The sequence below is a fragment of the Nicotiana tabacum genome, chromosome 13 (assembly GCF_000715075.1).
Source record: "Nicotiana tabacum cultivar K326 chromosome 13, ASM71507v2, whole genome shotgun sequence".
Taxonomy (NCBI): domain Eukaryota; kingdom Viridiplantae; phylum Streptophyta; class Magnoliopsida; order Solanales; family Solanaceae; genus Nicotiana; species Nicotiana tabacum.
The window spans coordinates 109,057,921-109,075,357 of record NC_134092.1 but is presented as its reverse complement, the minus strand read 5'-3'; the positions used below and the strand labels follow the sequence as shown (position 1 = coordinate 109,075,357).

The following is a 17,437-nucleotide window of genomic DNA, read 5'->3' as shown; positions in this document are numbered from 1 at the left end:
ATTCAACTACGGACTTTCAAATAATTTTTCGGACACACTCCTAAGTTCAAAATCACCATACGGAGCTATTGGAATCATTAAAACTCTATTCCGGGGTCGTTTACACGTAAGTCAATATCCGATCAATCTTTCAATTTAAGTTTTATACCTTGAATTTTATTCTTCCAAACTAACTCCGAAATACCTGAAAACTAAAACCGACAATTCACACAAGTCATAATACTTCGTATGAAACTATTCAAGACTTCAAATAGTAGAAAGGAACATAAATGTCCAAAATAACCGGCCGAGTCGTTACACTAAATCTCGATTTTTAGCACTATTTATAGCTGGACGAGCTTTCTTCTTCACGTTCGCAAAAGGACCCCCGTGTTTGTGAAGGCTAGTAGTCAGTGACCACCACGTTCGTGAATCCCAGCTCGTGTTCGCGTAAGGCATCTTCCCGCTGAGACTTCATATTCGCGGCACACCCTACGTGTTAGCGAAGGTAAATCCCTTCAGCCTCTAACCTGCCTAGAAGCCTACGCGTTCGCATTAGGGCTCCCGCATTCTCGAGTCCAATCCCTCTAGGCTTTCGTGTTCGCGGTCATAATTTCACATTCGCGAAAGATAAACACCCCCTGTCCTAAAATCACCCTGCGCGAATGCGAGACAAACTACGCATTCACAATGCATTGGCAACATATCAGCTGCTGCAAATAGTGCAAGAATGGCCGGAAAGTACCCCAAAACTCACCAGAGCCCCTAAGACTTCATATTCGCGGCACACCCTACGTGTTCGCGAAGGTAAATCCCTTCAGCCTCTAACCTGCCTAGAAGCCTACGCGTTCGCGTTAGGGCTCCCGCGTTCTCGAGTCCAATCCCTCTAGGCTTTCGTGTTCGCGGTCATAATTTCACATTCGCGAAAGATAAACACCCCCTGTCCTAAAATCACCCTACGCGAATGCGAGACAAACTACGCATTCACAATGCATTGGCAACATATCAGCTGCTGCAAATAGTGCAAGAATGGCCGGAAAGTACCCCAAAACTCACCAGAGCCCCTCGGGACCAACTCCAAACTTCCTCACACGTAAAATAACCTCGCATAAACTCGCTCGAGAGCTCAAAACATCAAAATAATATCAAGAATCAAGAATCACACATCAAAGTTCAATGATTTTAGAGTTCATAACTTCAAATTTTTAATTTTCACAATAAGCACCGAAATGACCTCGGCTTATCCAGGACCCCAACCAAATATGCGTACAAGTCCAAAATCATCATACGAATCTACCGGTCGTCAAAATACTGATCCGTGATCGTTTATCAATAATTTTAACCGTGGTCAACTCCAACCATTTTAAAGTTCAAAAATCAAGTTTTTTGTTTTGGAAAAATCATATTTAAAACATTCGATAAATCAAGACGGGCCATACATGCAAGTCATAAATCATGAAGTAATGCTATATAAGGTCTCAAATCATGAAATGGGAAGCTAGAACTTAAAACGATCTATCGGGTCGTTATAACACATGTGGGGGAATTGACACACCTTCATCGAAAATTACACTATGCAAATATGTTATATACTATTTATTTAATTCCATCTTTCTTCGTATATTTACTTCTTTATTTTTTGACTGCTATTACTAAAAATCCTGACTGGTTAATAAATATTTAATATCGACACGTGAATCATGTCACTTGCTAGGTCAAGCTTGTTCACTTACCCAACTAATTGCCCAACTAGTGGAACTTAAATATCAAAAGGAAAGACGTTTATTCTCAAAATTAAATTATTGGAATCTTCTAAAGAAGTCAAAAGCGATCACGATTCATGGAGAAGAGAAGTTGGTAACAAACTTCCGGCGATAAAATGGAATGTAAATTAATCTAACACTCGGATGTTAGATTAATGTTTGAAATAAATTAATAGGAGCGCATTTATGTTTTTCAAGAAGAAAACAAGCTTTAATGTAGCAATCAAAAAAATTTAATGAATACCCCCCCTATTTGGTATCTTAACTATAATGTCCATTTCACCACCAAAACAATTTACACTCTTCCGGATAATAATTTTACAGTGAAAAGATTTCTCACGTAATAATTTGTTAGACATAATTATTAATGAATTTTGTCCAATTGTAACTGAAATAGAAACTATGGTATATATATTCATACACGGCTCTATTGCTTCTTCATTTTGGAATACCATGGTATCAATCCTATCCCATTTTCAATGGAACCAAATTGCATGATACACACTGGCTTGATGCTGTTAGATATTTAAACCATGTCCCCACTAATAACTATTATAAATGACATGATTATTTCCTTTCTGCATTTGGAACCTTGGTTAAATAGGAAACAATCATCATAGTAACTTTACAAATGCCACCTACTTTAACAAAGTAAAACAAAAGAAGCAATAGTCGCAGGAATCTATTAAAAGAATAAGAAAATACAAGACTAACACTAATACCACTGGTATGGTAAAGAAAAATGCGGAACTACCTACTAACTTTCTACCTTAATTCTTGACCTCCACACCCTCCTATATTGAGGGCCATGTCCTCGGTAAGTTGAAGCAATATCATATCCTGCTTAATTACCTCTCCTCAATACTTCTTTGGCTACCTCTACCACTCCTCAGACCCATCAAGGCTAACCTCTCACACCTTCTTATTGGGGCAATTTATCCATCTCTTATTCACATTCCCGAACCACTTTTAGCCTCGCTTCCCGTATCTTATCATCCACGGGGTCTCCATGGGGTCTACACCCATCTTGTCTCGAATATCTTCATTCCTAGTTATATATTTTAGTATGCCCGTACATCCATCTCAACATCCTCGTTGCAACTACGTTAATCTTTTGGACATGTCATTCATACCCCGGATGTTAGTGTTGATACTCCTACCGTGAAGTCAGTTCCTATAGTAAGGGATTTTTCTGATGTATTTCCAGCGAATCTTCCGGGTATGCCACCCGACATGGATATTGACTTTGGCATTGATTTATTACCGGGCACTCAGCCTATTTCTATTCCACCATATCGTATGGCCCCAGCAGAGTTGAAAGAATTAAAAGAACAGCTACATGAGTTGCTTGATAAGGGCTTCATTCGGCCCAGTGTATCGCCTTGGGGTGCTCCTGTCTTATTTGTGAAGAAGAAGGATGGTTCTATGCGGATGTGTTTTGATTACCGCCACCTGAATAAGGTTACAGTAAATAACAAGTATCCATTGCCACGTATTGATGACCTATTTGATCAGCTTCAAAGTGCAAAGTGTTCTCTAAGATCGACTTGCATTCAGGCTATCATCAGTTGAAGATTCGGGAATCAGATATCCCGAAAACTGCTTTTAGGACTCGGTATGATCATTATGAGTTCCTTGTAATGTCATTTGGGCTAACCAACACCCCAGTAGCATTTATGCACTTAATGAATAGTGTATTTCAGCCCTATCTTGATTCTTTCGTTATTATGTTTATTTATGACATTTTGGTGTACTCCCGGAGTTGGGAAGATCATGAGCAGCACCTGAGGACTATGCTTCAGACTTTGAGAGAAAAGAAGTTATATGCCAAGTTTTCAAAGTATGAATTCTGGCTTGATTCAGTGGGATTTTTGGGCCATATAGTTTCGTGCAAGGGGATCAAGGTAGATCCGAAGAAGATTGAGGCAGTGCAGAGTTGGTCCAAATCGTCCGCAGCTATGGAGATCCAGAGTTTCCTTGATTTGGCAGGGTATTATCGCCGATTTGTAGAGGGTTTCTCTTCTATTGCTACACCTATGACCAAATTGACCCAGAAGGGTGCTCCGTTCAGGTGGACCGAGGAATGTGAGGAGAGCTTCCAAAAGCTCAAGACAGCTTTGACTATAGCCCCAGTGTTGGTATTACCTATAGGTTCAGGGTCTTATACTGTGTATTGTGATGCGTCGCGTATTGGTCTCGGCGCAGTGTTGATGCAAGACAGTAGGGTGATTGCCTACGCATCCAGACAATTAAAAGTACATTAAAAGAATAATCCGGTCCATGACCTTGATTTAGCAGGTATTGTTCATGCCTTGAAGATTTGGCGGCATTATTTGCATGGTGTCCATTGTGAGGTCTACATCGATCACCGGAGTCTACAATATCTGTTTAAATAAAAGAATCTTAATTTGCGGCAACGAAGATGGTTGGAGTTGCTTAAGGATTATGATATCACTATTCTCTATCATCCCGGGAAGGCCAATGTAGTGGCCGATGTCTTGAGTCGTAAGGCGGAGATTTTGGACAGCTTAGCATATTTACCGGTAACAGAGAGGCCTTTAGCCTTGGATGTTCAGGCCTTGGCCAACCAGTTTGTCAGGTTGGATATTTCCAAGCCGAGTCGAGTTTTGGCTTGTGTGATTTTTCCGTCTTCTCTTTATGATCCTATCAGATAGCGTTAGTACGATGACCCCTATCTGCTTGTCGTTAAGGACACAGTTCAACACGGTGATGCCAAGGAAGTCACTATTGGAGATGGCGGTGTATTACAGATGCAGGGATGGCTATGTGTGCCTAATGTAGATGGTTTGCGTGAGTTGATTCTCCAAGAGGCTCACACTTCACGATACTTCACTCATCCGGGTGCTATAAAGATGTATCAGGACCTGAGACAGCAATATTGGTGGAAGCGGATAAAAAAGAACATAGTGGAGTATGCAGCTCGGTGTCTCAATTGTCAGCAGGTAAAATATGAGCATCAACGGCCAGGTGGATTGCTTCAGAAGTTAGAAATTTCGGAGTGGAAATGGGAGCGGATCACTATGGATTTTGTTGTTGAGCTTCCACGGACTCAGCAGAAGTTTGATGCAGTTTGGGTGATTGTGGATAGGCTGACCAAGTCAGCTCATTTCATTCCTGTGATGACTACCTATTCTTTCGAGCAGTTGGCTCAAGTCTATATTCGCGAGATTGTCAGACTTCATGGCGTACCGGTATCTATCATCTATGACCGGGGTACACAGTTTACCTCACGGTTTTGGAGAGCTGTACAGCGAGAGTTGGGTACTAGTGTGGAGTTGAGTACATCATTTCACCCTCAGACAGACGGGCAGTACGAACGCACTATTCAGATATTGGAGGATATGCTTCGTGCGTGTGTGATAGATTTTGGGGGTGCTTTGGATAAGTTCTTACCACTTGTGGAGTTTTCTTACAACAACAGTTATCAATCGAGCATTCAGATGGCGCCGTATGAGGCCTTATATGGCAGGCGATGCCGGTCTCCAGTGGGTACAGACTTGGTTCAGGATGCCTTGGAAAAGGTTAAATTGATTCAGGATCGACTTCGTACAACCCAATCTAGACAGAAGAGTTATGCGGATCGGAAGGTTTGTGAAGTTGCATTCATGGTGGGTGAGCGGGTTTTGCTTCGGGTTTCGCCTATAAAGGGTGTGATGAGGCTTGGGAAGAAGGGAAAGTTGAGCCCTAGGTATATTGGGCCTTTTGAGATTCTTGAGAGAGTTGGAGAGGTAGCTTACAGACTTGCACTACTACCTAGTCTCTCTACAGTTCATCCGGTATTCCATGTTTCTATGCTCCGAAAGTATCACGGCGATCCGTCTCATGTGTTAGACTTCAGCTCAGTTCAGTTGGACAAGGATCTATCTTATGTTGAGGAACCAATGGCTATTTTGGATAGGCAGGTTTGAAAGATGAGGTCAAAGAACATTTCTTCCGTGAAGGTTCATTGGAGGGGTTATCCGGTCGAGGAGGTGACTTAGGAGACCGAGTAGGTTATGCGCAGCCATTATTTTCATCTTTTCACCACTTCAGCTATGTCTCTATGCTCGTTCGAGGATGAATGATTGTTTTAAGAGGGGGAGGATGTAACGACTCGGCTAGTCGTTTTAAAAGTTGTAGCCCCATTCCCTTATTTACTGCTCATTCTGTACTTTATAACTGATATATGACTTGCCGGAGTAATTGGTTTAGGTCCGGTGAGGTTTTGGAATGAATTGGAACACTTAGTTCTAAGTTTTAAAGCTTAAGTTCAAATAGTGACCGGATATCGACTTATGTGCAAACAACTGCGGAATAGAATTTTGATGATTCCAACAGCTCCGTATGTTGATTTTGGACTTAGGAGCATGTCCGAAATTTTATTTGGAAGTCCGTAGTTAAATTAGGTTTGAAATGGCTAAATTAGGAATTTAAGTTTGGAAGTTTGACCAGGGAGTTGCCTTTTTGATATCGGGGTCGGATCCAGTTCTGAAAACTTTTCATAGCTCTGTTATGTCATTTATGAGTTGTGTGTAAAATTTGTGGTCAATCGGACTTGATTTGATAGGTTTCGACATCTAATGTAGAAGTTGAAAATTCTTAAGTTTCATTAAGCTTGAATTGGGATGTGATTTGTGATTTTAGCGTTGTTTGATGTGATTTGAGGTTTTAAATACGTTTGTATGATGTTTTAGGACTTGTTGGTGTACTTGGTTGAGGTCCCGAGGATCTCGGGTGAGTTTCAGATAGTTAACAGATCAAAAGTTAGACTTAAACAGCTGCTGCAAAAGCTGCTGCAATTTCTTATGCTGGAAATGCAGAAATCGAAGCCCAGAAAATCAAGCCCAGGATCGAAGCCCAGAAGTCGAGGCCAGGGTTGAAGGCCAGGGTCGAGGGCCAGGATCGAAGCCCGGGTTGATGCTCGGGATCGAGGGACATGATCGAAGGCCAGAATCAAGAGCCATGATCGAAGGCCAGGATCGAGGGCCAGGATCGAAGCCATGATCGAGGGCCATGATCGAAGCCATGATCGAAGCCATGATCGAGGGCCATGATCAAAGCGTTGATCGAGAGCTAGGATCGAGGGCTGCCTGGATAGAATTATAAAACAGGGGACTTCGTCCCCTGTGCCATTTTTGACGAATTGGAGCTTGAGAAGAGGCTATTTTTGATAGGTTTTCAAGGAAAAACATTTGGATTCGAGCCATTCAGAGTCGGATATTCGTGAAAAAGGTATTCTTACCGATTGATTGAGCCTTGTTCGAGGTAAGTGACTAGTCTAACCTTGTGTGGGGAAAATTTTTCCTAGTATTGGTATTGATGTGATAATTGTAATGTGATGAAAGTCGTGTATATGAGGTGACGAGTGTGTACACGGGCTAAATGTAAAAGATTATGTTTTTAAATTGTGTAGATCATTGTTGCATATTAATTAAATTATTAAATCTTGTTATATTCTCCATCATTGATCTGATTTATATACTTTAAATTTGCTTGACTTTCTCCTGCTAATTGTTTTTACCTGTTTAGCTGAAACTTGATTTCTTTTATTCTGTGCATTATTTGAAGGTGAAATTTCTTTAATTTAAATATTATTAATATGAAGTATTTGATATTTTAAATTTGGAACTGAGGGCAACGTATTAAAAAAAAATTAATATTATTTTTGCTGAGTTATTTATTCCCGAATATTTTGTGAGATTTTGTACTCATTGTGATTGAGCCGTGAGCTCCCTGTTGTGGAAAGTATTGTTGATGTTGTTTATTTTGGAAAATTGAATTATTTGGGCACTTGAGGTGCAAATTGTGATATATTGTGATATTGATACGCATGCGGTGGTATAAGGTTTGGGTGTTGAAACGCGTGCGATGAGATAAGGGTGACTTGATACGCGTGGCTAGTAGGGGAACTACTAGAAGTCATGCGGTGTGATAAAGGTGGCTAAAACGCGGGATGCTATTTCGAAAAAATTATTTTTCTTTAAAATTAAATGTGAAGGCTCCCGCGGTGATATAAGAAAATGAGATATTGTGAATTTATTTTTGATTTGATATTGATTTATGGCCGCAGTTGCCTTTGATTATTGTTGTGATTTTCTTAAAGTTGAAAAGAATTCTGTTTTGTTTCAACGAGGTATTTTTTTCCATTATTTTGCGTAGTTAATTGGTGACATACTACTTACTTGATTCGTTTCCATTGTCATTTCATTTTTATTATATTGTTAGACATTTCACCTTGTCTTTTATTATTCCAGTAGGGTCTGACCTGACCTCGTCACTACTCTACCGAGGTTAGGCTTGACACTTACTGGGTACCGTTGTGGTGTACTCATACTACGCTTCTGCACATCATTTTGTGCAGATCCAGGTACATCTTACTAGCCCAGACATGAGTGAGCTACCTGCGCACAGAGACTTCGAGGTATATGTGCCAGTGTCCGCAGACTTCGGAGTCCCCTTCTATCATTATTATGTTGTTTCCTTATTTTCCTTAGACTCTTATTTTTCTTAGACCTTGATATATATATATATATAGATACATTGAGGATAAATTCTTTGAAGCTTGTGACCTATTTCTACCGGGTTTTGGGAGTTGAAATTATGTGAATTTGAAGATTATTTATTTCAGATTTCTATTGTTATTCCGCATTGATAGGCTTACCTAGTCTTAGAGATTAAGTGCCATCACGACATCCTACAGAGGGAATTTGGGGTCGTGACAGAACGCGAATTGGGCAATTTTGGTCCCTCCTCAGTGCTCAGAATGACGGTGTGGACTTGAGAAATCTTATACTTCCTCACTCTCGGACTCAGTTGGAAGTCGAATGCAAAATTTATTTTGCGTCTTTAATTTTATAAATTTTCCTATTCAATTATCGTTTGAGTGAGCTAAATAGGATCATATTTATAATTTTTTTAATAATTTAAACTTTTATTTTTAATTTTATTTTTCTAACTCAAATATTCTTTTAATTATATAATTTTTTAATTTTATACTCATCAATATGGGTCGCGTGCCTAAAAACTAGTAACACAAAAGGTTTAAGTTAGTAGATTACTTAATGAAACTTCTTATATGTCCGATATATATTCTAAATTCTTCTTCCAAAAAGTAAATGTCTAAATACTGCCCACATGATTCTCAACTACTATTATTAAACTACTGCATGGTATTCATGTTTTTCCCTAATTAAGAAACATCATCAACTTTTGATCATGAAATTTGTTAAAACTTGACATATGCTCCACCAATTATATTCACAAAATAACAAAAAGAAAAACTAACATCAGTTCTTGGTAGAAGTTTTACATGCTTTATTTATTGTAGTAAACAAAATAAGATAGGAATACAAACAAACATAAATTTGACTATTACACTATTACTAAGGCCATCTCCTACTAATCCTAACTTTAAAGCCATATCTCATATAGAGAATAATAGAAGTATTAGGTTTAATAGGGTGTCCTTCCACTACTTGAACTTGGTAATTATGGATAATAGTAGCAGCCACAGCCTTCATTTGAGTGAAAGCCACTTCTTTCCCTAAGCAAGTTCTTGGTCCAGCATTAAAAGCCAAGAACTTATATGAAGGTTCATGTTTAATAGTTCCTCGCTCAGAAATCCATCTCTCTGGCTTGAATTCTAAACAATCTTTACCCCAAATTGACTCCATTCTCCCCATCGCGTACAAGGAAAACAAAATCTTCAAATTTGGATGAACTTTGTGACCACTTGGAAGTATGTCTTCTTTAAGCGGCTCTTTGTGCTGAAATGGAACTGGTGGATATAACCTTAACGAATCACATAATGCACCATGTAGGTAAACCAATTTGTTCAATTCATGGACATTGAATATCCTCCATTTTCCAACTTCTTCTTTGGGAATAACTGAATTGATTTCTTCCCTTAATTTCTTCTCCACTTGTGGATTTTGTGTAACAAGCCAAATGAACCATGTGAGAGCTGAACTAGTCGTGTCACGCCCCGCTATCATTAGGTTCAAGATGGTGTCTCTTAAAAACTTATCATCACAATTCACTCCCATATTCTGACCTTCCTTGAGATAAAAGGTCAGAAGATCAAAACCCTCGTCTTCTAATTTCAACTCAGATTCTATTTTCAACAACTTATCGCGTTTTTTGGATATATAATTGCCTATAACATTGTCCATAGTTTCCCAAGCTTTAATCAACTTCTTTTCTTCTCCAATTCCAAGCCATTTTTGTAGTCTCCAAATAGCCTCGGGCATGACATGTCGAACAAGAATTGCTTCTTCAGCATCATCCATTGCTTTTGAGAAGGGAACATCAGGAAAATCTATAGATACACAACCAGGATCATATCCAGTAACCAATATACAAGTAGTATCAAAAGTAAACCTTTGAAATAAATCTTGTAAATCCACTATTACACCCTTGTGACAAACATGATCAAGAACTGGAATTAGTCCTTTTTCCACCTTCTCGCGACTAGTCTTTACTAAAAACATGTAAAATTGTTGGTGAGTGATTAAAGCACGAGCCGTCTTCCTTTGAATCTTCCATAAATCCAAATCCGCATTGAAAATCCCATCTCCTAAAACGTCGAAAATCTCCCTAAACTTTGGCCCTTTTGGGAAATTCATGAAATTTTCACTCATGATGTAGTGCACATTTGCTGGATCAACTGTGGCTAACATGTCCATTTTTGCAAATAATGGACCTTTGAATAAAAAAGTTCCCCCTGATCGCCTCATAGTCATAGTTACCCTTTCATGAATTTCTTGCATGTAATAAAGGGTACCTGGTAACATACCAAAAATTGGCCAGTTTCTTGGATATCCCTTTGTATCTTTTAACCCATGAAACAAGAAAAAGCATAGTATTGCTAGGAAAATTTCAATGTAACCTAACCCTATTATTGCCATTTTGTAGGTTATTTCTTGAAAGATTTCAAACTGAGAAAAGTGGCTATATTATATATAGAGGGAGAATGGTTAGCTCCCTCAAAAGCGTCGTTTGGTTTATATACACTCTTGAAAGACTAGTAAATTGACCACTTGCTTTTATAATACATTTTCAAGATAGTTAGCGATGAAAATATTCTATTTTTAGGGGGTGTTTATTTTTCTTCACTATTAATTTGCTGGTTTCAAGTTAGAACGCCTTTCATTCGGTGAACTTCCAACCAGAAATGGTTTTAATTGAGAAAGAGAAAAGTTTAAAAAATTTCTTTTAGTTTTGGTAGTTTATGAGTAGTTTACCTTCTATACGTTTGAGATTACACTATCGGATCAGTTCAAAATATTATTTTTTTACTAAATTATCCTTATGAATCGTAATTTAAAGGTTTAAATTTGACTACTAGTAATTCTATTAGTTTGAGAAATGATTGCTTAATTATAAGGATAAAATTTTAAAAAGAATTCTCATGATTTGTTAATATTTACTTCCTCTGGTCCCACTTTAATTGATTTTTTTGACTATTTTCACACATATTAAGGAATCTACCTTTTAGGATTAATTAACAATAAAATTGATCATATTAACCTTAATTTGTTCACTGAAAATATAAAAAATACTCCTAGGCTCTTTACTCCAAGGAAAACTTTAAAAAAAATTAATTCTTTTTCGATATCTGAAAAAATCAAATATTATGGATCACAAAAAAAGGCAAAAAAATCAATTAAAATGGATTGAAGGGAGTAACAAATAAAAGATCTTTTTTCTAGTATATGAACAAGTAAAAGAGAACGGATAAAGTAATTACAAGTAACTGCTTATAAAAGATGGAATTAGTAAATAAGTTAAATTGCACGGATAATTAAGTGAGTTAATTAAACGTATGAGGATACGTAGGTTTGCATTGGAAAGGGATAAAATTTATATGCATGCGGCATTAAAATTAGTTGACCTGCCCGCCAATAGCCACATTTATTAGTTGAATTGTCCTTTTGTTAACAAGAAACTAGAAAAAACACATGTCCATTGCGTTTAGTAAAAGTACAAATTTCATTTATCTGATGTATTACTTCATCATTTGGAATTATTCCTATCTTATCCTAAAATGTGGAAGAATGCGGTGTCCTCAACTAATATGATGTATCTTAATGTATGACATACGTTTAAATGTCAAAAATCAAAGGAAGCATCAAAAATAGAAAACAAAAAAAAATGTGTTTTTATCTGGTGTGACATACTGGGGCAGAGCTACGATAAAAGTTATCGATTCGATAAAACTAATAGCATTAGTTCAAACTCTACATTTATTTTTTAAAAATCGCATAATATATATAAACAATCTATCTCGAATCTAGTAATCAAGATTCAAGAAAAGTTATGCATCAAAATTTATAAATTTGAAATTCTGAATCCGCAGTTGATAACTCTAATTGAGTAATACATGTACAGAATTTATAGTTTCTTAGTTGTTAGATGTTAGTTTGTAAGATGAATCTAACTGAGAATCGTCACCATTTTGACCTTTTGGAAATGAATTTCCACTAAATTTTGAAGCTTCGGTTTCTTAGTGTTTTCTATTTGTATTTAACTGTTTTAACCTACTAAAAGTGGGTTCATCTAGGATAAATAGCAGTCATGAACTCAGGCTGCAATTGTACTTTGTTTCGAATTTTGTATTACCTTAAATTGACTAGAAATTTTAAAATGTTAAAGACTTCCAGACCAATTGTTTAGTTGGTAAAGTAAATGGAACTAAAATGAAGATAAAAGATAGTAGTATATTTCAGAGAGATACTGCTAGTGCAACTCGAGGCGGAGCCAAAATTAATTGAACCTTATGGGTTCGAAATTGTAATCTTTTTTAAGTTATTGGGTTCTAAATTAATAAGTTATACATATTCAATGGATTTCTTAAGACAAATACATAATTTGAACAAAAGCTATTGGGTTCGGCCGAACTCACAACCCGCACTCTGCCTCCGCCCCTGAGTGCAGCTAACAAGGGCACTCACTAAGAAACCCTTTTAGTTTTTTGTTTCTTTCTTTTTTTCTGTCCAAACTTTCAGGATAAATCAATTATGACGGAAATACAATAACAATAATAACATACCCAATATATTCTCACAATGTAAGATTTGTAACGAATAATGTACACGTAGACCTTACCCCTATCTTATGAAGATAGAAAGAGTGCTTCGGACATATTATTGGCTCAAGAGAAGAAATTCACATCAGGTACGTGCAAAATGTTGGAACACCATTATTACAACAAAGTTAACATTTTTTTCTATCCATTTTATGTGACACAAATTTTCAAAAGTCTAACATATAATTTTGGCACCAAGTTAACATTCCCTTATAAGGTTCTACTATATTAATTTTAGAATCTATATCCTAAGCTAGCTAGATAATTTTAGTGTAACAGCTCAGCCTGCTAGTGATATTGTCCACTTTGGGCCTAGGCCCTAACTGATTTAAAATGCGTCACTAGGGTCTAAGACTTGTTTACTTATATGCCCAACATCTCTCTTGTGTTTTGTCGATATGGTACTCTGTCTAAAGTCTAGAGTGTTACATACACCTTCTCTTATGGTACTGAGGTTTGCCCCGCCTAATCAGAATTTGCCTAAACTCACTTGAATTCTGACCCACCATCGGCATCGCTGACACAAAAGTGGCTCTGATACCATCTATAATAGCCCAGTCCGCTAGTGATTGTCCGCTTTGGGCCTAGGCCCTCACAGATTTAAAATGTGTCACTAGGATATGGCTGGCATGTGGGCCGGGCCCGGGCCTAAGTGGGCTTCGTGGGCCGGTCCTAAGTGGGCCCGGTCCCAATTTAAACGATCTTCGCGGGCCATGACTTTACGGGCTTTTTGTAGGAACCGGCCCGGGACCGGGTCCCATGAACTAATGGTCCCGGTCTAAGTGGGCCGGTCCCGGGCCTAAGTGGGCCTAACAGATACTTTTTATTTTTTTTAAAAAAATTTATAGAAGTTATAAAAAAAATGGTAATAAAAATATTTAAGGCAATTCCTTGTAAATTATATTATACAATTGTGACCTAAATTTTTTAATTCAAATTTAAAGACAAAAATATTGTAAAGAGATATTCAAAGCAATGCGTAATAATTTTATTATAGCATTAAAAAAACATGACAATATCTTTCTTAGTCTTCCTCCCCTATGCAATGAGCATAACAAGGTGATAATACCACCATTGAGAAGAAAAAGAAACTAATCAAGATGTGCCAAAATACAAGTTACATATTAATTTTTGTTCATGCAAGTTACATGGTATCTCTTACAAATTTCATAAATTTTTCAAGGTCCGGAGGAATTTCCGTTGGTAGTGTCGGAAAAGAAGCTTGGTCATCACCACTTCCGGGCGAAGCAGCATCCTCCGCAAGTTCAGCTAGCATTTCTTCGTAAGTTTCTTCTACCTCTGATTGTGATTCAGCAAGTCCAAAATTTATTCTTTCCGAACGGATCCACTATCTGACAAGTACTGATTTTTCTAAGATCTCCCTCATAGACGCTCTATAATCACCGAGTTGAAGTCTTGTTTGACTGAAAGCGCTCTCCGATGCCACTTTTGAAGCTTGAATAGTTAAAATGCCTCGGGCCATCCTTGAAAGAATCGGAAAGTATTTTTCTTTGTCCTTCCACCATTCCAAAATATTAAAGGAGCCGTCGGGATTCACTTCCTCAATTCCATGTGATAAATAAATTTTAAACTTATTAAGTTGTGAAAAATCACTAGTACTAGGTTAAACCCCTGAACCCCGCCCAAGCACTAAGTGCTCTTACTTCCGCAGTTCTTTTAGATGATTGAGAACTAGAAGAAGAAGGATTTGGAATATTTGGTCTAGCATGATCTAATGCAACTTGATAAACATTATAAATAGTTTGAACATTTATTTTAATTAAGGCTATTGCGTCTGGAAGTTTAGACAATTTCTCATCTTTAAGTGCTAAACCATTATAAACAGTTTCATACCAAAATTGAGGACCTCCTAATTTCATAGTAGGATTTAACAAGGTAGCAACACCATAAATAGGGAGAATAGGGAAAAAATATTTTTAAAACTTTTTTGTCATAGAATCAATAGCTAGTTGATAAATTTCCCCACCTTCTGAAAAATGATTAAACAAATTTACAAGTTCTGTAATATAAATTAAACAGTTAGAAATAGTAGGATAACATTGCCCAGAAAATTCATTTGTAGCAATATGAAATTTTTCTAAAAAATCTACAAGCATTTTAACATTAGCACAATCCGCATTTGTAAAGTGCTCATCATCATCACTTACATGAGCATTAAACGTTGAGTTTATGGGGTTTTTATATTCATACGCAACAACTAAACTTTCATACATGTAATTCCATCTAGTTGGACAAGGTTTAGGAACCTTTCTTTCTCTTAGGCCAAATTCATCGCATCTTTTAAAATATTCTCTATGTCGACTTCTACGGTTTGAATAAAAAAGCCAGTTAAGAGCCATTTTAACCTTTTCAATTTCAACATTTAAAATTTCCATACCATCACCGACAATTAAATGGTAAATATGACAAATACATCTAACATGAAAAATATTACTAAATGCAGGACTTAGTGTAGTGGTAAGCAAGGTTACATCATTTGTATTACTAGTAGCATTATCCATTGAAACTGACATTATTTTATCACTAATGCAAAAATATCTATAAATATCCGTAACCGTGCTAGAAATAAACTGCCATGTGTGACGTGAATTAATTATTCTATAAGCAATAATGCGCTTTTGCATTATCCAATCCTCATCAATCCAATAACTGGTAACAGTAAGATAATCACAGTCATTACCACTTCTACCAATATCAGTTATAGTAGCAACACGACAATTTATATGAGTAAATAAATATCGCAAATATTATTCATATTTATGTTTATATTTATAAATATCGCTCTTTACGGTTGTGCAAGGAAAACCTTTATAAGTAGGATTAAAAACTTTTCTAATATAATGCACAAAGTGAGGGTTAGAAGGAAAACTATAGGGTAAACACATAACAGTAACCATTTTTGCCAATTCTTCCCGAATATTTTTTGGATCATAATATAAAATACCACGGGTAACAGGTTTGGGTCGGGGAGCCGGGGAAAGTGGAGGAAGAACAGATTGGCCACTAGATTCACTACTCTTGTATTTTCCTTTATTTTTACTAAATATTTTTTTAAAGGAATAAGCCATCTTAATTAATCAAGCAATACAAAGTAAATAAAACAAACAAAACTATAATATTCAAACTTAAGAGTTGGAACGAGTTTACCGAATTGACAAACAACTTGTTGAAAATTAATTATCGTTGAAGACTTGAAGACTTCAATTCACCAACTTTACAATTTTTCACAAATTGTAACAATAAAGTAAGCAATTATAGAAGAAAATTAGAGAGAGATTGATGATTTTGTGAGAAAAATGAAAGAATGAAGGGGTATATATAGTTGAAAATAGGAAAAAAGTGTAATTATAAAAAGTTTGGGATTAAAACAAAGTTGGGGGGTTAAATGACTATTTTGTAAATAGCCAACGACTATTTTGGCAGAGGAAACAACTAGATTTTAAATGCCCAAACGGGCATATTTTTTTTTTAAAATTATGGCCGTTGGGACCGTTTGGGCCAGCTAGGACCGGTCCGGTCCCGGTCTCAAACGGTCCGATTTCGCGGGCCTCAAGATAAGGACCGACCCATTTGCTAGGCCCACCTCCTCCGGTCCCGGTGTTAAACGGTTCAACCTGTTTAGGCCCACTACCCACGTGGGCTGCGGTCCTGGACCGGCCTACTTGCCAGCCTTACACTAAGATTTAAGGCTTGTTAATTTATATATCCAATATCCTTGGATTCTGTCTAAAGTGTGGGGGTTACATTTTGGTAATTTTTTTTATCGACCCGTACTTTTTAAACTCCTAAAACTATAGAAAAATACACCTTGCGTAATGCGTCGCATTTGCTTAAAGTCTCTATTTACTTTGGGATAAATTACTGGAGTAGGTATTTTCTAGTTACTTTCGTTTTTTCAACTTTGTTTCCCATCTCCTCTTTCTTTCCTTTTTTTTTTTAGTACTTTTATAACTTCGTCCCCTTATAAGTTATAAGTAACAGTCCGAATTCAGAAGTGCAGCTTCATCTTATCTTTTAAGTTGATTTCTCAAATAGTCATTCAGATTAAAGTAACCTTTTTGTCATTATAAAATCATCCAACTTAATTCAATATTCCCAGAAAATTAATTCTAACATGAAATCAATTTTCGGTGCCGGAAAGATAACGTAGCATATCACGTCACCCACTAAATTTTCGAATTTTTCGAATGGTTGTTTTCTTAAATATTTTCTTTCACCAAAATATTTTTGTTTTCTTCATTAGATAAAATATTCTCTCCTTTACCCGATAAATTTACTCCATAATAGTTTTTAGGTAAATAAATTTTCACCAATAAAAGGTACACTGATTTGAGGAACAGAAGGGTGAAAAAGATTGGTAGAATTAAAAGATAGAAAATTATATTACTAGATTCCTTAAATTTAGAAAGAACCTAAAATAAAAACCCAAAATATCTAATCTATATATGTATTATATTAAAAGGAGAGTAGTCAAGCTTGAGGTTAACCCAAGTACCATATTGAAAAAAGCCGGTTTGCCCTTTTAAGATAAAATCTAAAAAGATTATAGACAAATCAAATTTGGACAATAGATATTATTTGAAGTAAA

The 17,437-nt window shown here is 36.6% G+C and overlaps 1 protein-coding gene across 1 annotated transcript; it reads right to left on the bottom strand.

Annotated features, from left to right (window-relative positions):
• Positions 1-8,990: 8,990 nt before the first annotated feature.
• LOC107821998 (alkane hydroxylase MAH1-like) lies at positions 8,991-10,779 on the bottom strand. Its single transcript, XM_016648491.2, has one exon. It carries the CDS (start codon positions 10,646-10,648, stop codon positions 9,125-9,127), a length of 1,524 nt encoding a protein of 507 aa, XP_016503977.1. The 5' UTR covers positions 10,649-10,779; the 3' UTR covers positions 8,991-9,124.
• Between the last annotated feature and the right edge of the window lie 6,658 nt (positions 10,780-17,437).